At 42.1% G+C, this 21,220-nt stretch overlaps 1 protein-coding gene across 2 annotated transcripts in view; it reads right to left on the reverse strand.

Moving 5' to 3' along the window:
- Window positions 1-21,220, reverse strand: part of LOC143983070 (S-adenosyl-L-methionine-dependent tRNA 4-demethylwyosine synthase TYW1-like) — a 321,868-nt gene that overhangs the window by 277,188 nt on the left and 23,460 nt on the right. For both annotated transcript variants that reach the window (XM_077482324.1, XM_077482323.1), the window contains exons 3-4: window positions 18,224-18,364; window positions 12,574-12,675 (exon numbers count right to left, since the gene is read on the reverse strand). In XM_077482324.1, the coding sequence (XP_077338450.1) occupies window positions 12,574-12,675; window positions 18,224-18,364 (243 nt within the window). The remainder of the gene's footprint in view (window positions 1-12,573; window positions 12,676-18,223; window positions 18,365-21,220) is intronic.

Below are 21,220 nucleotides of genomic sequence, written 5' to 3' on the forward strand. Positions count from 1 at the left end.
GCCACTGCAGCTGAACAGAAGTCGATCTATCCATCAACTTCTGTTCAACCGCCCTGATGGATAAAAGTAGCTCGATGGGCGGCTGCAGCATTGATCTGTGTATTCTGACAGCGGTGTAGTCTCCCCACTGTCAAAATAAAATAGTGCAGCCAAAAGCAGGGAGGATTCCCCCTCATCTACCTCGAATGTGTGGATGGGAGAATCAGTTCAGCTGAACTAACAGAAAACTGAACCATGTATAGCCAGCTTAAAGCTAATGCAACGGTTTCCCAACTCACTGACTGGTGAAAATGCCCTTTAAAAAGGGCACAGGACCTTGGAGGGAAAAAAAAAAATATATATAAGCAACATTTCTTAGCCATACACATAAATGGTAGCTTAATACATGGTCATAATTTGACCATCAGACAAATTTTAATCTTTACATTACCACTAGCAAAAAATGTTGCCTGCTCTAGTACAGGCAAGGATAGGATGGTGTCAGGTGCAGTGGTGAGAACAGGGGGTGGAATGGGGGTTAGGCATGATGGGTGCCAGAAGAGGGGTGCATGCAGGCATAGTCATAAAATGCAGATGGGGCGGACGACAATAAATCAATGTACAGGCACAAGGTGGTGGGAGCATCACTTCTAGAGCACTACTGTGCTGAAGGCAGAGAAAATGGGCACAGTGATTTAAGCGAGAGTGTGCTTAAGTAAGGTGGTGGGTAAGGGTTAATGGAACGAGGGAAAGGCCATGAGACAAGCACCATGGTGGCAGGGTTTGGGAGGCTTGTACATGCAGTGATAGTGGGGGCATGTGCAGGTGCAGAGGTGAGAAAATAGACTTGCAGATGCTGTACACACTCAGGTTTTTTTTTTTACCTTCATGAATAAAAAAAAAAAAAAAAAAAAAAAAAAAAAAAAAAAAAAATCTTTCAACCTACATACACCAAGTAAAAGCAAAAAGGACAAAAACACATGTGCAAAGAGCAGTAATCAATGGCAACCAAATCACATATCGCTTAACTGAGTTGACTGTAAAAATCTGCATTCTGTATGGCTGCACATTACGACATATGCACACATTCAGTATTTTTTCAATTAATAATCCTGCAAGCTTTAAGACCAAAGAATATATCAGAGGTCACAAACCATTAATTCTTATTACTAAGCAAATAAAAGGTGTATTTTATTGCAATGCCCAATTTGTAGCCTATAAAAGATTGCTGGAGTAGAGGCAATCCGAAAGAACGTTTTTTTTTTACCACTGATGGAGAAGGCTTCTATCGAGACAAAGTTGCCTTAGGCCTGAAAACAATGTTATTGCTAATTTGCCATTGCATTTACTAGCACTGCTGGCTATTTGGAAAACACAGTTCATAAAAATTCAAAAAGCAAAACTAAATCAATTTGCCTCTGGACAGTTGAAAAGCAGTCATCTGTTTTTTTTTTATACATATTGTAACAGAGGGAGACTGTCACTGTAACACTATAGGAAAGCATGACACAGGATTCGCATTTAGCCTAGGTTCACATTTCTGTGGGTTAGAACGCAGAGAGTTCAACTGAACTCGCACAATTTCAATCCTGCAATGCAGTCTGACTTCAGGGGCAATTTGACAGACATCTGTGCGGGTTCCTGCCCAGATACCTATACAAATGTCTACACATGTCCAATCGCTCCAATTTGAACATGGGCTTAGGTTTAAAGGGTTAGAAAGATGTGTTTTTGTCTCTCTCCAGATTATTTAGCTCTGAATTAGAGCAGTCAATCCTGTGTGTGGGTTTTGCTAGGCGCCTGCAACCTGGCTGACGTATATACTCAGGTCTGAGAATTGCTCAGAGCTCCCAGTTTGGAGACCGTAGGTCTCACCCGGGGTCAGGGGGTCCCAGCCAGAAGACAGAAGTCTCATTGATGGGTCAGAGGACCCAGCAGGTCTTGGTTTCCAGGAGACAGGACAGCTCCCATCAGAGGGGTGTCAAGAGAACCCCCAATTTTTAGGCCAGAGGTGGACCATGCAAGCATTTCAGGATAGCTGGATGACGCAGTCAAAAGTACCGGTAAGAGGAGCAGCAGTGCTGCAAACAAGTGCACCAGGTGGCTCAGTATTTTAATTTATGCATGTTATGTGGAAGAAACAAACTGACGTACAAGTGAACTTTTCATTTATTGAATAAAAATGGGCTGGCATGCCCTAAAAATATAGTTTGGACTGGCACAACTCCTTGTAAATTCACCCATCACAATTGCGAGCTATAAAATAAATATGTATGTGGGCGTATGTGTGTATTTATTATATACACACACATACATTATATATATATATATATATACACATACATATACACACACACACACACACACACACACACACACACACACACACACACACATATACATATACACACACATATATACACACGAGCCCTACTCCGATCTGGGGGGTACTCATCAGGGGGTTGGGGCCAGGAGCACTGACAGGGGACTCAAGAAGAACAGATCGGGGCTGCTCTGTGAAAATCCACTGCACAGAGCAGGCAAGTATAATGGTTTTATTTATTTATTTTTCCTTAAATAACAAAAAAATTAAAAATTAAAAAAATAAGGGAGAACCTTTACAAACACTTTAAAGCAGGGAGATTTTATCCAGTGGTAATCATAACCCTTGGAAGTATGAGAACCAAATGACAAAAAAAGTATTAGAGCACTGGATTAAAAAAAAAAAAAAAAAAAAAAAGAAGGAGGTTTTAATATTTTACACAGGATTTTCTGCGTTACTGAACCTACAATCAAAGCGATAGGAATAAAGACTTGATGTGTCAGATGACATGAAGGTAACTTTATGAAATGTACCATAGATCTATGGCTCGATTGCCTAAAAAACCAACTGCAAAAATCTCACTAGGTGTAGCTAGCTTGTGAATACATAATGTGCCGTGTTATACAAAACCCAAAAATGGAACGAACTTCTGCTTTTCAGATTTCCCCTCGCTCCAGTGTCACATTTGACACCTTTGGGGAGGAGGGAGCAGATACCTGTATAATCCAGGTAATTGTTCCCACTTCCAGACATAGATCTACAACATATCCAGGCCCTCCTCTGTCCATCCCTGCTGTCTTCTGGGAGACACACTAGTCCCAGACAGCAGGGACCAGTGAAATCACACAACGAGAATTGCGCATGCGCAGTAGGAAACCAGGCTGTGAAGCAGCAAGGCTTCACATCCTGATCCCCTTACCGAAAATGCCAGCACCTCCACCTGGAGCCGAGGGACAGATCAGCTTCAGGTGAGGACATTGCGGGTGCCCTGGGCAGGTAAGCATTCATATATTAAAAGTCAGCAGCTTGCTGGCTATGCTTCTCCTATGGATCACAGGCGTGCAGTCTGTTCTGTACCCCTGTGACCCGTTTCCACTCACTTTACAGTCTGGATCCACCAAGATGCTTAGACCAGCAGCTTGCTCAGCTTCTCCGCGAGTCAGCTGCTCCCACTCCCTGCCTAGCACGCCAGTGAGCACTGGATGGCCAGAGTAAAGCATCAGTGACTGACAGTCACCAGCTCTCTACAGACTGAAGAATTAGAACTGAGCAATCGGAGGTCTTTCATCGCTCAGCTCTCAGTCTTAGAGGCAGCGGGGAACAGCTGCAGCTGGGATTGGTGCTCCAGTCATCTCGGAGAGTATGAAACTTTTTTGTTTTTGTTTTTTTAAAGTCATGTGTTTTATGATTTATTTTATTTCTGCCGTTTTGTTGCTAGCTAGCCATACATAAAGTAAAACAAAAATATATTTACATATGTTAAATCATTGGTACATAATAGGGATGACTGACTGATGAATGATGATAAATGGTGGACTTAGCCCTTGTACACACGGTCAGAGATTCCGACAACCAAATCCGTCTGAGTAATTCCGACGGATTAATTCCGGAAGAGGTCCGGAAGTGATGTTGCATACACACGGTCTAAGTTGTCGGAAAATCCGATTGTACATAACGTGATGACGTTATTTCATTACAACGGGACTACGTTCAGGCTAGTAGCCAATAGCTTTGGTCTAGGAATTTGATCTGAGCATGCGTGGCACTTTGTCCGTCGGAGTAGGCTACACATGATTGGAGTACGTCCGATCGGAGCATTTTATTGGAAAATGTTACTGGAAAGTTGGAAAACTTGGTCCGTCGGATATTCCGACGCAGGCCACACACAGTCGGAATATCTGACAAAACGTTCCGAATCTCCGACCGTGTGTACAAGGGCTTAGATGACGATTATGGATGAATTAATGAATGAATGGATGGATGGATGATTTCAGCAGTCTGGAGAAGGGGTATTGGGATACACTGGGCAATCCATTAGGGGTTTGTAATTGTATAAAGGTTCAGAACCCCCAATATCTTGCACTACATTAAATTGACCAACTACAGCAACAAGCCTTGGATTATTACCTGATCCACAGTTTAATAATTGTTTACTACAGCAAAAACTGCAAGATTTTAGAGGCTACTGTAGATGTACAATTACCTGCAGCTTCCCCCTCCCCCAGGACATTTTTTTTTTTTTTTTATCATCTAAAATCACCGGTTTAGTCACATATACAGTAACTGATCAATTCAAACCTGTTGCTCTGGACTTTTTTCTATAAAGTTTCGATATCCAAAAACTCAGTTTAAGATGGGAGTGTTAAGATGCATTAGGTTTAATAGCAGAGAAGTGAATTAAAGCGGCTGTATACCCGTAGAGAGAAAAAAAAAAAAAAAACACACACACACACACACACACACACACACACACACACTAGCTCATTAATACTCGCGTTAGAACAGAGCGTCAACATCACATCCCAGTCACCGCTGAGGGATCCGATATTCTTCCGGGTTCACGGCTCCGGCGCTGTGAGTGGCCGGAGCCACAAATGACGTCACTCTTGCACATGCGGGCAGGAGTCCTCAGTTCTGGCAGGGTCCGGCAGCATGTCAAAAATAAAAGGAAAAACCCAACCAACACCACACAGCGTGGGGTCGTTCCCCCCCCCCGATCCATACCTGTCCCTTTGAGTGTGGTATTGATCCGCCTCTGACCTGGTCCTCCTCTGGCGCTAGACCACGTCCCCGCGTGACAGGGGCAGAGGTGTGGGGGGGGGGGGGGGGCGCGCGCGCGCAAGTCCCCGGATGGCCTTTTTTCTGACACTTGTTGCTTACCAGTTAAAAAAAAAAAGTATTTTTTTGCTAGAAAATTATCAAGAACCCTCAAAAACATATTTTTAGCAGAGACCCTAGAGAATAAAATGGTGGCTTTTGCAATATTTTATGTCACGCTGTATCTACGCAGAGGTCTTTCAAAACATAATTTTTTGAGAAAAAATACATTTTAATGAATAAAAAAAAAATTCCGATTCTCATTTTAGCCAGAATCGGGTGGGGGGGGGGGGGGGGGGTATGGGAGGAGAGAGACATTCTTAATAAAGGACTTTTTGAAAGCTGTCTGTTTTTTCCCCTGTAACCCTGGTACAATGTACCCCACACTCGTTCACATGGGGGAGCAAGATCTGGGGGCCACCCTTGTTAAAGAGGGCTTCCAGTTTCCGATAAGCCCCCACAACCACCACCCGGGGTTGTCTGGAAGAGGTTCTTGTCCCCATTAACAAGGGGACAAGGTGTTTTGGAGTGGGGGGGGCACAGTGCCCTCCTGCCCCAAGGCACCCACCCCTCCATGTTGAGGGCATGTGGTCTGGTATGGGCCGGGGGGGGGGAAGCACGTGCAAGTTCCCCCCTTTCCTGACCACCTGCATGCTCAGATAAGGGTTCAGTATGGATCCTGGGGGGACCCCACACCGTTTTCTTGGCGTGGGTTCCCCCTCAAAATCCATATCAGACAGAAGGGTCTGGTATGGTCTCCCAAACAAGATTCATACCAGACTCAAAGGACCTGGTATAGCAGGAACAAAGTCGGATTTTGTTCATTGAAGTCGCATGGAAGTCGGACAGGAAGTCACAGGGCAAAAATCGGATCAAAAGTCATAGGACTTGTTGTTTCGTATCAGTGTCAACATAGCCTAAAAGGAGTAAAACCGATTACTAGAGCCCTTCTATTAGGTATAGACGGAAATACTTGCCTTCTTAAAAAAAATGTAAGCCCTATCAGCCACCACAGACCATAAGGCTGGATTCACACATGTGCGGTGCAAATTTCAGCTCCGTTTTCTCTGTGAAGAGAAAAAAACAAAAAAAAAAAAAAAAACAGCTGTTCAGCGGTTCCTCTCCATTGTAGCTGCGGATCAGCTGACCTGGGAAACGGGGAGGTGTAGTGAGCAGGAAGAGAAATAGTGTTCACAACGGAACGCATCTCTGCATCAAATGCGTTCCCATAGAAGATAATGTGCCTGAAATTCGCACCGCAATGCCTAGAAAATGCACACGATTTTTGCGCAGTGCGGATGCAACACACATATGTGAACCAGACACATGGGAAAGAACAGATTTTAAACTGTTCTGTGAATTGGATGCGGTTTAAGCCACATCCAAATCGCATAGTTGTGAACCTACTTGATTTGTACATTTCTAAAACAAAAAATGTGACTAAAAACACTTTCATAGGTAGATGCCAATCACTACTCCCAATTATCATTGCTGTGTTCAAAATACCTCTTAAACTTAAAAAATAAAACAGCGACAGTCAGTCACTTGTTATAAAACAGACAGCAGGGCAAATACACAATAGCTGACTTGCTTTTAACTTCTAGGTTATCCTGCTTATGACATTTTAGCATGTCAGCAGATTGAAAGGACACTGAACTTCATGTTCCATCTCATCAAAATTACAGTGTAAAGTGTCAAAGTAACGTACATTAAATGCTGAATGTGTGACAGATCCTAAAAAAGTGGAGCATATTATATACCGTAACCATTTCTTATTTGCAAATATACAATTATATGCAGAGTCATATTACTTATAAGGCCAAATTAAAAGGCAGTATCAGTGCTTGTATATATAAAAAAAAAAAAAAAAAAAAAAAAAAAAAAAAAAAAAAAAAAATTTAAAAGCGTGCAACTGCTACCTGCGTACATTTTTTTTCCCCCAGAAACAAACACACCTCGTGCCATTCTTCTTGTCAGTGAAAGACCATGTTCCTCAACATCTTCCTAAATGCATTACAGTAAATAAGAGCGCACACCCCACCATTGGATTAGGCTTTTTAATTAGTAGCTGTATAATTCCAGCTAAGCTCTACTAGCAGGCTCAGGTCCTGAAGAGAAAAATCAGGAACTACTCTATGCAGTTCTTCATTGTGATCACCATGATCAGCCTGAGAGGCAAGGTGCGGAAGTCTTCTGTGATTTATGGCACAGAGAGAGTTAAAAACAGGGTGGAAAAAAAAAAAAAAAAAAAAAAAAAACACACATTGCAAATGACAGATTCCCACATCCACATAAGGGATGTGGATGTAGGGATCCCCCCCCCCCCACTGTGCCCCAGGGGGACTCCTCCACTGTCAGAATACACTGATCAGCATTGCAGCAGCTGATGGAATATTGGTTTTCAAACAGGACAGTTTGACAAAAGCCAGTGTAACGATCGCCTTCTGTTGAGAGGGTTACACACAGATCAAGATTCTCAGCTGAATTAGTTTGTGTACATCTCCAACAGCATGTTGCATGGCTGTTTTTATTAGGACATAAACCAACAAGTACTACTTGCTTTGTATACAAGCAGGCATGTACTGGCCATCGGGACTACCAGGAGATTCCCCGATAGGCCGATGGCTCGGCGGGCCAGTCAGGTGCAGTCCTGGAGCCGCTCCTCTCTGACAGCGAGTGATCGCGATTTCACTCCTGTCAGGAGAAACTTCTTCCATCATATGCTGGAGAGAGCATTAGGCCTTCTGCTCCCTCCAGCCTGCAGGGGGAGATAGACAGCTGACAGACTTTACTTTCTCTCTCCCCTATCACTTGTTATCACATGACTGGAGAGAGGAAGAAGAGAAGATGCCTTCAGAACTGTGAGTACACGTGGGAGGGGGACACTGATGTAAGGGGGCTGCTGATGGGACACTCAAAATGTAAGTGGGCCAGTCTGGATGAAGTCCAGGGCCAAATTTCTGTCCCAGTCCAGCCCTGTATACCAGCATGTTTAGTATATGGAACATATAGCATATGCTATATATATAATACAGGACATCAAGAATATAGTTTCATAGTCAAATGAATAAAAATAAATAAATAAGACGGACACAAGTTCAACCAATAGAAAACATAAAAAGGAGAAGAAAAAAAAAAAAAAAAAAAACCCACAACACAGTTCCATATATACATACAGTCTATAACCATAGTTTCAGAGGAAGGCAAATACTCCTATCAAGCATGGTCCAATTTGCTCCAGCAGAGCAACAAAATTACTTCCAGGTCCCTCAGCAGGCAATCAGATATTCCCTGGATCAGCAATCTCTGGTGTTATCTATAAATTTTAATATCCAGTTAGAGCTGGATGCATTCCTAAATGCATAGAATAGGTTTTAAATCAATCATCGGAGCTGGCCAGAACTAAATCAGGGAATCTTTTCCACAATTTCACAGGTCTTACTGTGAAGAAACCTTTTCGTATGTAAAGGTTACATTTCTTTGCCTCCAGACATAAAGAGTGCCGCCTTGTCCTCTGTAATGACCTAAAAGTAAACACCACCAAGTTCACTATATGGACCACTTTATACATGTTGATCATATGTACCCCTCATCTCCTCTACGCAAGAGAATAAAATTCAGTTCAGGTAATATTTCCTTAAAGAGGAGTTCCTCCATGCCTCTTATTAGTTTGGTTGCTCTTCTGTGCCCTTTTCTCTGATAACCTTTTTGTGAACTGGTGCCCAAAACTGAACTGTAGATTCCAGAGGAGGTCTTACTAATGAATTGTGGGGGGGGGGGGGGGGGGCAAAATGATCTCTGTCTCTTTGTACTGTCTCTTAACCTCTTCATGACTACCGTACGCAAATATGCGTTCTCGGCTTGAACAGATACCGCTTTTTAAAGACAGCAGTTAGCTTTCTTGGGATAACAACCAATGCAGCTAAAAGCCGCTTGGCTGTTATCCTAAGGAGGGGGACTAAGCGGTCTTCAAACCACACGTGAGGTATTGCCATGATTGTCAGAGTGAGAGCAATAATTCTAGCACAGGAGAATTTTTTAAAACGTTGCCTATGGAGATTTTTTTTTTTTTTTTTTTTTTTTTTTAGATATAGTAGTTTGTCGCCATTCCATGAGTTTGCGCAATTTCAAAGCGTATCTATTTACTTGGCTTGACATCTTTCCCATTATAAAACAAAAATAATATGGGCTAATTTTACGGTTTGTTTTTTATTCATGAAAGGGTTTTTATTTTATTTTTTAATTGTGCTTGAAAGAATGCAGTGCAAATACCGTGCAACATAAAATATTGCAACAATAGCCATTGTATTCTCTAGGGTCTTTGCTAAAAATATATACAATGTTATGGGGTTCTAAGTAATTTTCTATCAAAAAATGCAGATTTTAACTTGTAAGCAACAAATGTCAGAAAAGGGCTTAGGCATGACCCAGCAGTTCTCCTCCTAGAATATACAATACATATATTTTTAGCCCCCCCCAAGTGCATAACTTTAGCTATACAAGTTATAGTTTATAGTATAGTTTAGCTATACAAGTTATACTTTAGGTTACAAAAAAAAATGTCTTCGATAGTTCCCGCTGATATAGAACACTAAGCTCCCCAGTGGATGTCATTTATAAATATGCAGTATAATAGCTTACTTCAGAGCATGGTTCAGCGCTCAGCTGACTGCACTGGTCTCCTCTCCCGATGCAAAACATGCAGGGGGAGGTGTTGGGAAACCCCTGCTGACATCAGCTGAAGAGAGGAGGAGACCAGCTGGGAGTCACGTGAGCACTGAACAGCGCTCTGAAGTAAGCAATTATACCGCATATTTAACCACTTGCTTACTGGGCACTTAAACCCCCCTCAGTCCCAGACCAATTTTCAGCTTTCAGCGCTGATGCACTTTGAATGACAATTGCGCGGGCATACAACACTGTACCCAAATGAAATTTCTATCATTTTTTTCCCACAAATAGAGCTTTCTTTTGGTGGTATTTAGTTACAGCTCGGAGTTTTATTTTTTGCTAAACAAACAAAAAAAGATGCAAAAAAATAAAAATAAATAAATCCTGTTTTAATAGTTTGTTATAAAATTTTGCAAACGGGTCATTTTTCTCCTTCATTGAAGTGCGCTGATAAGGCGGCACTGATAGGCTGCATTGGTGGGCACTGATGGGCTGCATTGGTGGGCACTGATCGGCTGCATTGGTGGGCACTGATCGGCTGCATTGGTGGGCACTGATAGGCTGCACTTGTGGGCACTGATAGGCATAGTTAAGGCGGCACTAATAGGCACAGATAAGGCGGCACCGATGGGCACAGATAAGGCGGCACTGATGGGCAAAGATGGGCGGCACTGGGGTGCAGCACCTTTGAGCAGATTGGGTGGCACTGTGGGTGGCACTGTGGGGTGGCACTATGGGCACTGACGGGGGGCACTGACGGGGGGCACTTACTTTTGCTTTTATTTAATTTCAGGATGGCACTGCGGGAGGCAGGTGGGCACAGGCAGGTGGTCCCATGTATTGATGGCCGTGATCGGGACTGATGTCCCGATCACGGCCGCCGGTGATCGGCTTTTTTTTTCTCTCCTCGCGCTGTCAGCGCGAGGAGGAATAATAGCCGATTACCGGCTCCGTTCTATCACATGATCAGCTGTCATTGGCTGACAGCTGATCACGTGATAAGGGGTCGGGATCGACCCCTTACACGGATCGGTGATCAGGCGAGTCTCACGGACTCGCCGATCACAGAGCGCGCCGCGCGCGCCCCTCAGGGGGCGCGCAGGCCGCTCGTAACCAGGACGACGTCAATAGACGTAGTCCTGGAAATCTAGGTCCGCGCTAATGCCGTCATTCGGCAATAGCGCGGTACCCAAGTGGTTAATAACGCTTTAATATTGATAACCGTAGTGTGCCACATAATTTCTCAATAAAGATGCATTGAGGTCAACTTTAAAGTTGGACATCCTGTAAGGCCATTATTCCACTGCATAGCTTGGTGTTATCTGCAAACATTGAAATTATACTTTTAATCCCAGACCCTATATTATTTATTAATATATTAAAAAGGTAAGTGTTCCAACACTGAACCTTGGGGTACACCCCTAACAACCTTAGACAATTCAGAGTATGTATCAAAAAAAAAAAAAAAAAAAAAAAAAGAAGAAGAAGAGAAGGAGCAAAAAGACCATACTCTATTTACAAGTGAAGTTTTCGAAGCCTATATACGTCAACTGTTAGTCATAAATTATAAAATTATATAAAATTCTTTAACAAAAAAAAAAAAAAAAAAAAAAAAAAAAGTATAAAAACAGCATAGCAGACATTCTGGACATCACTGGCAAATACTGTTTATGATATCAGCCCAGTTTGCTCTGTATATCTATACAAAACATTTCAACAGATAAAGTCCTGCAAAATGCTAACTTGACTACGTGTAGGCTTCAATATCTCAAGTCACTGGCCCACAACATGTGTAGAACTAAATTGTGACATTTCTCTTACTTTCATTTAGTGAATGACCGAGTTCTTGACCGAAATCATTAATAGAAAAAAAATAAAAAATAAAATAAGATAACACACTGCAGACAACCAATTTTCAGGCGATGACAGTAATCGTAGCCCCCATACTTCCCTTTTGAACATTGCAGCTTTAAAAAAAAAAAAAGATATATGCACTCAAACTATACACTATAAGCACCCCCAATTATTGTGCCAACTGTGTTCCAATGGGGAGGTTTAACTTATGTTCCTTTTCTGTACAAAGGATATCTTCTCTCAGGTCATTATATCAGAATAAAAAATAAAAAAAAGGAAGGACTTATCTGTAAATTCTAAACCTTTGAGTACAGTACAAGAGACAGACTGACACTGGCAAAGCTTTCGACAATGGATCCCCCTATAAACCTGAACCGCTCCACGAGTCTTGAATTTTTTTAGCAGCCAGTCCAGAGTAACCAAGGAATAGAATGGAGGATGCCCTGTGTCCTGTACTCCAGCATATGAAACTTACAAGTCGAAGTTCCATTTATCTCAAATCATGCAGTGCAGAACATAGGCATTAACAAACCCTGGAAAATCCTAGAGCAATGAATGAGAAGGATGGGCAACAACTAGGCAAACCGAACAGTGACAACAGGCCCAACAACAAGAGTCAATAGACCCAACTTCAGAGTTTATTTCATAGATGAAATTTGCGTCCCTGTAGCAGTTGTTAGTTGTGTAGTAATGTGTTTTTACCACAGGTTTAAAGGTTGTCCCACATCACTCATTCTTGTTGTTGTCCCTAATCTTGCTACAAAGCTAGTGCTTGGACAAATGGGTTCTCAGAAGTATCTGAAACGAATCTCTAACTGAGTGTCCCCGAAAGCACAGTGCAATTGGGTCAGTCTTTACAAAGGAGGACACAAAAACTAGAGATTTGACAAACAGAATCGAAATGAGCCATTATACATTAGGGTACTCACCTCTTCTACCAAATTATCATCTGGATCATAGTCTTTCATATTTATAATCTCAACAGGCAACCCCAAAGGTGCGATATCCTCAGCAAGGACATGAGCAAATCCCTAAATTAAAAGACATGCAAAATGAGGTTATATGGTGAATGTTGAGCTTTCACATTTTTCTGACTTAAAAATGAATAAAAATAAATAAATGGGAAATGAAAAGGGGCACCGCTTAAATGGGACTCAAACCAGCTTACAATATAGATTCTGTGGGGATGTAAAAAAAGGAAACTTATTGTAGTAAAGAAATATGTAGGATGCCATCTATGCCCTTCAGAAAATGCTAGTTTCCACATCGGTTATGCAGATCTCATGCCTTTAATACCAAGTCACTGACCCAGAATCCAGTAAGAAGCTAGTAAAATCAGAACTCTTGATCTGCATTCAACTTGATCCTCATTTACATGTACACGAACCTCATCTTCTACAGGTCAACACCTTCTAAAGATAAGTAAGCAAGCCAGACAAATGACACTCAGATTTTCAGAAGTCAGCCAGCCAAGACATCTTAGGCTCGGTTCACACCAGACGCGGCACGACTTGCCGCGAGCGACCTCAGCGGCGACTTGCAAAACGACTTCTGTATAGAAGTCAATGCAAGTCGCCCGAGGTCGCCGCAAAAGTAGTACAGGAACCTTTTTTCTAAGTCGGAGCGACTCGAGTCGCTCCTATTAGAACGGTTCCGTAGTACAGAACGGGGGCGACTTGTCAGGTCGCGGCAAGTCGTGCCGCGTCTGGTGTGAACCGAGCCTTACATTTTTTCTCAAGCGCTTTCCTTCAAATGCAACATTGTTACTAAGAGATGCAAAAACTGGGTTCAGTTTAGAGTCCTGGAAGGGATTGTTTGGCCCCCACAAAGCCCTGATCAACATCATACAGTCTGTCTGGGATTACATGACGATACAGAAGGATTTGAGGCAGTCTACATTCACAGAAGATCTGTGGTTAGTTCTCCAAGAGGTTTGCAACAACCTACACTACCGTTCAAAAGTTTGGGGTCACCCAAACAATTTTGTGTTTTCCATGAAAAGTCACACTTATTCACCACCATACGTTGTGAAATGAATAGAAAATAGAGTCAAGACATTGACAAGGTTAAAAAAAATGATTTGTATTTGAAATAACATTGTTTTTACATCAAACTTTGCTTTCGTCAAAGAATCCTCCTTTTGCAGCAATTACAGCATTGCACACCTTTGGCATTCTAGCTGTTAATTTATTGAGGTAAGCTGGAGAAATTGCACCCCACGCTTCTAGAAGCAGCTCCCACAAATTGGATTGGTTGGATGGGCACGTCTGGCGTTCCATACGGTCAAGCTGCTCCCACAACAGCTCAATGGGGTTCAGATCTGGTGACTGTGCTGGCCACTCCATTACCGATAGAATACCAGCTGCCTGCTTCTGCTGTAAATAGTTCTTGCACAATTTGGAGGTGCGTTTAGGGTCATTGTCCTGTTGTAGGATGAAATTGGCTCCAATCAAGCGCTGTCCACTGGGTATGGCATGGCGTTGCAAAATGGAGTGATAGCCTTCCTTATTCATTTATTTAATGAAGATGCCAGTTGGGGACCTGTGAGGCGTCTGTTTCTCAAACTAGAGACTCTAATGTGCTTATCTTCTTGCTTAGTTGTGCAACGCGGCCTCCCACTTCTTTTTCTACTCTGGTTAGAGCCTGTTTGTGCTGTCCTCTGAAGGGAGTAGTACACACCGTTGTAGGAAATCTTCAATTTCTTTGCAATTTCTCGCATGGAATAGCCTTCATTTCTAAGAACAGGAATAGACTGTCGAGTTTCAGATGAAAGTTCTCTTTTTCTGGCCATTTTGAGCGTTTAATTGACCCCACAAATGTGATGCTCCAGAAACTCAATCTGCTCACAGGAAGGTCAGTTTTGTAGCTTCTGGAAGGAGCTAGACTGTTTTTAGATGTGTGAACATGATTGCACAAGGGTTTGCTAATCATCAATTAGCCTTCTGAGCCAATGAGCAAACACATTGTACCATTAGAACACTGGAGTGATAGTTGCTGGAAATGGGCCTCTATACACCTATGTAGATATTGCACCAAAAACTAGACATTTGCAGTTAGAATAGTCATTTACCACATTAGCAATGTATAGAGTATATTTGTTTAAAGTTAGGACTAGTTTAAAGTTAGCTTCATTGAAAAGTACAGTGCTTTTCCTTCAAAAATAAGGACATTTCAATGTGACCCCAAACTTTTGAACGGTAGTGTACCTGCCGAGAACCTTCACAAACTGCAACTGTGCCTAGAATGATGCCATTTTGAAGAAAAGGGATGCCCACACTAAATATTGATTTGCTTTCGATTTGTCTTCTGTTCATTTGCTTTTCATTTTGTTAACTGATAAAAATAAAACTATTAACACTATTTCTGAAAGCATTCTTATTTTATGGCTTTTTTTTTTTTTTTTTTAAATCACAGCTGCCTATAACTTTTGCACAGTAGTGTGGTTATGCTGCCACCTTGTAACCATTTTTTTGTATTGCATGTTTTCTGCATTTTCCTTCCCCTTATTCTGATGCAATTTCCTTTTCTTGGTGTGTCAGCTGCTTCCTCCTCCCCATTAAGGCACATATTGGGACTGGGAAAGCCAATACTCATTCTGACTGCCAAAAATAATTTTAGAACAAATCTACTGCATCTTATTGTAGTGCCCCAGCAGTCTGCATGCAATAAAGACATTTGTGGATTCCAAGCGTTTGTCTGATGTGAATGTCTCTGCTACACTAGATTACCAAAATGATTGGGACACCTGCCGTTACACGCACATGAACTTTAATGGCATCCCAGTCTTGGTCCATAGGGTTCAATATTGAGTTGGCCACCTTTTGCAGTTATAACAGCTTCAACTCTTCTGGGAAGGCTGTCCACAATGTTTAGGAGTGTCTATGGGAATGTTTGACCATTCTTCCAGAAGCGCATTTGTGAGGTCGGACACTGATGTGGATGAGAAGGCCTGGCTCGCAGTCTCAGCTCTAATTCATCCCAAAGGTGTTCTATCAGGTTGAGGTCAGGACTCTGTGCAGGCCAGTCAAGTTTCTCCACCCCAAACTCACTCTTCCATGTCTTTATAGACCTTGCTTTGTGCACTTGTCCAAATCATTTGGTGGAGGGGGATAATTGTGTGAGGTTGTTTTACAGGGGTTGGGCTTAGCCCCTTAGTTCCAGTAAAGGCAACTCTCAAGGCATCAGAATACCAAGACATTTGGATAATTTCATGCTCCCAACTCTGTGGGAACAGTTTGGGGATGGCCCCTTCCTGTTCCAATATGACTGTGCACCAGTGCATAAGGCAAAGTCCATAAAGACATGGATGAGCGAGTCCTGACCTCAACCAGATAAAACACCTTTGGGATGAATTAGAGTGGAGACTGGAAGCCAGGCCTTCCCCTCCACAAATGCACTCTGGTAGAATGGTCAACCATTCCCATAGATACTCCTAAACCATGAGGACAGCATTCCCAGAAGAGTTGAAGCGGTTATAGCTGCAGAGGGTGGGCCAACTGAATATAGAACCCTACGGACTTAGACTGGGATGCCATTAAAGTGGTTGTAAACCCTTACAAACCACTTTGACCTACAGGTAAGCCTAGATTAAGGCTTACCTGTAGGTCCAGCAATATCTCCTAAACCTATATGGTTTAGGAGATATTTGCCCGAAAATGGGCACCGCTGTCTACGGCGCATGCGCCGTAGACAGCGGCGCGCAGGCACACTGAGCGCGGCATTTCCAAGAATGGAGCTACCGCGCGTGTCGACTCCCGTGCGCATGCACGGAAGTGATGTCATCGCGGCTTCGCCGAATGACAGCGGCGGAGCTGCGAGACACCACCAGCAAGATGGATGCGGCGGACTACAGGGGACAGCGGCGATTTCGCTGGCTCCTGTGTCAGGTAAGTGACACATAATGGGCTACTATGCGATGCATAGTAGTCCATTATGCTTTACCTTTGCAGGGAATGAATGAGGAAGTAAACCCATCAGGGTTTACTTCCTCTTTAAAGTTCACGTGTGTGTAAAGGCAGGCATCTCAATACTTTTGGTAATTCAGTGTATCAGGTCAGGTCAGGTACAGATGTCTCAAAGGAATAGTCGCCATCACAACTGGAGTCAGAATAGTTACGGTTCTTGGCACAGCCCAAAATTTGGGATTTTATTTCTATTTGTAAATCAAGTTCTATTATTATTATTATTATTATACAGGATTTATATAGTGCCAACGGTTTGCACAGTAGTTTTCAAAATAAAAGGGAGACAGTACAGTTACAACAAAATTCTAAAATAGAGAGGGTGAATCTTCTCAATGGGGACACTGAGAGCAAGAAAAATCTGAGAAAGAAAATTAAAAGAAAGGACATGATAAAATAGCCAAAAATAAAAATGAAAATAGTCCAACACCTAAAACTTCCCTTGTAAAATGGAACAAAACACCAGATAGATTAACTTTTTTTTCTTTTTATGGTCAACAGGTATTTGGTTGGATTGTTTTTTTTTTGGAAAGAAAAGCAAAAAAAAGAAGAAGAAGTTTACTTGTGTTTGCATTGTACTACTCGTGACAAAACACTTCCATCCAACACAAAATAATGAAGGAGATCAGCAGTCAGAATTTTAGTAATTTTACCAAGATTATCCACAAGTGGGTAGATTAAGGCCCCATTCACACGAGGCAACCCGTTTTGCGGATGACAAGTCAGTTTCTGCTTACTGAGCGGGGAGGGGCCTGTCAGAGCACCGCTATGGAGGGATCGGACAAAAAAAAAAAAAAAAAAAAAAAAAAAAAAAAAAAAAGGGACAGCTTGTCCGTTTACATCAGATCCGATAAGATAGATCGCAAACCTATCACTATACGTCTGTTTTTAGCAGATCGTATGGCAAGCCGGTGTCAGCAGACACATCTGCGCTGACATCCATCTCTCCATAGGAGTCAATGGATAGCCTATTCGAATCCACCAGAAAGACAGACAGGTGGATTCGAGCGGGCTTGCTGTGTGAAAGGGGCCTAACGCAAACATATTGCAGGTTACCAATTCTTAGACGTGATGGCTGTCTTCGTTTTTTTTTTTTTGTTTTTTTTGGTCCCTTTTCTTTTATTTAACCTGGTGATCCCATCAGTAAGTCTGTTTTTCAACAGAACAGGCTGCCCTACAGATGTGGCAGTTGCAGGGATGAGACAAATCATTTACCACCGATTGGTGTGCTTACAATGGTCAGCTTTCATGTAAAAACCTTTACCCCAAAAGAACAAAAACTGTTGCTATAAATGCCACTTTTTTCTGCTCCTGGAAGCATAGGCTGGTGTTTTTTTACTGCCACTAAACGCTCATGCCTCCGAACGCCTCTTACAGTTTATGTGTGCATAGACACATAGGCTAATATGGAGGGGCTTTTAGATGCAGAAAAAAAATTAATAAATAAAAAATACCCCACACACGATAAATGCCCCTAACAGCAGCTGTAAAAACATTGTGTGCATGAGGCCGAAGGAGTACAAAAATTATAAAAACAACAACAACAAAATGTAACCTGTTATTGCATATACAAGTTGAAAGATAATACAAAGCACATCATTTTATTTGCCTAGCTCACCTTAGCAGTACCAGTCTGTGATCCATAGAAAATTTTCACCCCAGAAACAAAGACTTCTTTTTTCTTTGGCATCTCTTCAGTACCTTTTTTTAGAAGCTTATTGGCTTCTTGCAAAGAGCCATTCTGAGACAAAGTTTTCACCTGTAAAAAATAAAATTAAAATAAAGACAAAAAATGGAAAAAAAAAATAAATAAAAAACCCCCACACAGAATAGAGCTGCTTAGGGGGCTACAAAAGTTAAAAAGAGAAGTTCGGGGATAAAGGAAGGAAGGAAGGAAGGAAGGAAGGCTCAATCTGATGCAGCATCTGTCCCCCGCTGCCTCTACACCGAGAAGTGAGCGACCAAAAGCTGTGGAGCTGTCAGTCAGTCTGGCTCTCTGCTCTGCCCCTTCAGTGCTGGTCTGTGGAGAGGGCGGGAGCGATTGGCTCAGTCTCTAAGCGGCTCTCTGAGAGGCTGAGCCAGCTGTTGGTCCAGGCATCTGGGTGGATTCTGAGTCTGGACCAGCTGATTGAAGTCATTGAATCGGCAGACTTTAGCCCACTGATGGCTGAATAGAGGTCACAGGAGAGTAGAATGAAGTGAACATGTCGAAAAGGGATAATATGAAACCAAGCACAATAAAAAAAAAAAAAAAAAAAAAAGTCCCATTAGACTCCATCTTTACAATAAGCCAGTCTGACTACAGAGGGTGATTTCACAGACATCTATGTGGATTCATTTGCACCCCAAAGTCAAAAAGTAGTATAGAAACGACTTTAGGGAATCGTGCAGCGTTGCACTGATTCAGACGGTGCCATTGCCAGCAATAGCTGCCTATTTGGCATGCTTCAATGCGAACCTAGGCTTAAAAGAATTTGAAATAAAAAATTAAAAAAAACACACTACAGTTCCACAATTTAATGAAATACCAGATGGTTCTAAAATAAAATTATAGATGTACAGATACATACACAAAAAAATAAAAACACACACAACACAAAAAAAAAAAAAAAAAGTGTTTAACATTTGTTTTGTTTTTTTAAATATTTCTTAAATTTAGGCTAGTTAGTAAAATTACTTTAACACTTTCTGGTTTAGTACTTCTGTTCAGTTTGGATTGGTTCTTCCTGTAATGGGGATCTTTCACAAAGCAAACCAGTGTGCCAAATTCCAGTTTGGCTAAATCGTCACTGCCCTTCAGCAAGTGTGTACTATCAAAGCTTAAAAAGGAGTCATAAAGGAAGAAGTTGTCATCTTAATAATACACGGAGCTCTGACTCGGCTTGGGTGCCCCCTGTAGAAAGCTGCTGGCTGAGGGGCACTCAAAAGGAGGGAGGGGCTAGAAGCAGCAAAGAGGATTCTGAGAAGAGGAGGATCCGGGCTGCTCTGCGCAAAGCCAACTACACAGAGGAAGTATAACTTTTTTTATTTTTTTTTTTATTTTTTTTTTATTAACACAAGTCTTTACAATCACTTTGATCACTAAAGAGTTTTTTTTTTCGTTTTCCCCCAAAAGATTAAACATGTTTATCTAAATTAATCCAATTTGGAAAAACGTGTGAACCTTGAGTATATGTTGTGATATATAGGATAAACCAGCATGGACATCGAAATATCAAAACGTTTTACAGTTTCACAGGCAGTGCCTAATAAATAAATAGCTTGAGAGTGTATCGACTCGTCCCATACAGGGCACAGCGATACCATCTCTAGAGAGCTTGCCTACCAAACCAATTATTTATAATGCTCCCCCACAGCTCCTTTACTCCTTTGTCACTGCAAATCAATACATTTTGCAACTTCCATGTTGCATGGCGGAGGAGATTGCACAGAGTTGACATCCCCACTCACTTCATGTGATCTGCATCGGGCAATCAGCCACTCAGGCCCAGGCATTGCACTTTGGGAGGAGGTCACATGCTTCCTCAAACCAATAGGTATTTTGCAAGGGCTCTGACCAAATTGATAGACCTATGGGGGAGCACAGTAATTGTGAGCTTTTAAGACTTCACTCTAAATGGGAAAAGGTCTACAAGTCTTTTTAAAAAGTTGTTATACTAAGGCCCCTTTCACAATGGGGCGCTTTACAGGCGCTAAAAATAGCGCCTGCAAAGCGCCCTGAAACAGCCGCTGCCGTCTCTCCAGTGTGAAAGGTCAAAAAAAAAAAATAAAAAAAAAAAAAATCCTGCAAGCAACATCTTTGGAGCGCTGCATTTACTGCTCCTAAAGCGCCCCTTCCCATAGAAAACAACAGGGCAGCTCTGCAAACCCACCTGCGAAGTGCCGCTACAGCTGCGCTTTGCGGGCGGTTTTAACCCTTTTTTCGACCGCGCTGCTAAAACAACGGTAAAGCACTTATTTATATATGTGTTTCCATCAGTTATGGAACTTTTTTAATATTATTTTTTCCAGTTTTGTTTGTCCTGGAATTTATTTATCAATCAATTGAACATATGGGCTGTTTTTGCTGGGTATGTTGCAGTCATCCTTCCGGGGTTGCGATGCGCTCAGCTCCCTCCCTACCTCCCTTTGTGGATCACGGGGGGTGGTGGGGTTCGATCTCAGTGCATCGGCGCCATGCATCAAAAGGGCCCCTCGAGTGGTGTCAACAGACACTGCAAGGTGGGAGTCTATTGTTTGTTTTTGTATATTTTTTTTATTTTTTTTTTTTTTTTTTTTCTCTGTCTTTCCACCTGATGCTGCAGCCAAGATGGAGGGGCACCCACTGAGGTATGGATTATCCTCAGCTGTGAGTGTTCCCTCATCTCTTCACAGCTGCAAAAGACATCATGCATGACGCTGGCGGGGATCCGCCCAGGGCCTGGGGTATATGAGCTGGGACAGACAGACAGTTCACTCCTCCACTGTGCTCCACTAGGAAGAGATCACTCCTTAACTCTACATATGGGTAATAGCTTTATGCACTTTTTTTTTTTTTTTCTCTCCTTTTTGCACATACATTGTTTCATTCAGAGCACTGCACATTTTTTTTTTTTTTTTTTTTTTTTTTACACAT

Source organism: Lithobates pipiens, unplaced genomic scaffold (assembly GCF_037356315.1).
Source record: "Lithobates pipiens isolate NorthernLeopardFrog02 unplaced genomic scaffold, aLitPip1_a1.2 Scaffold_16, whole genome shotgun sequence".
In the NCBI taxonomy this organism is placed as follows: Eukaryota; Metazoa; Chordata; class Amphibia; order Anura; family Ranidae; genus Lithobates; species Lithobates pipiens.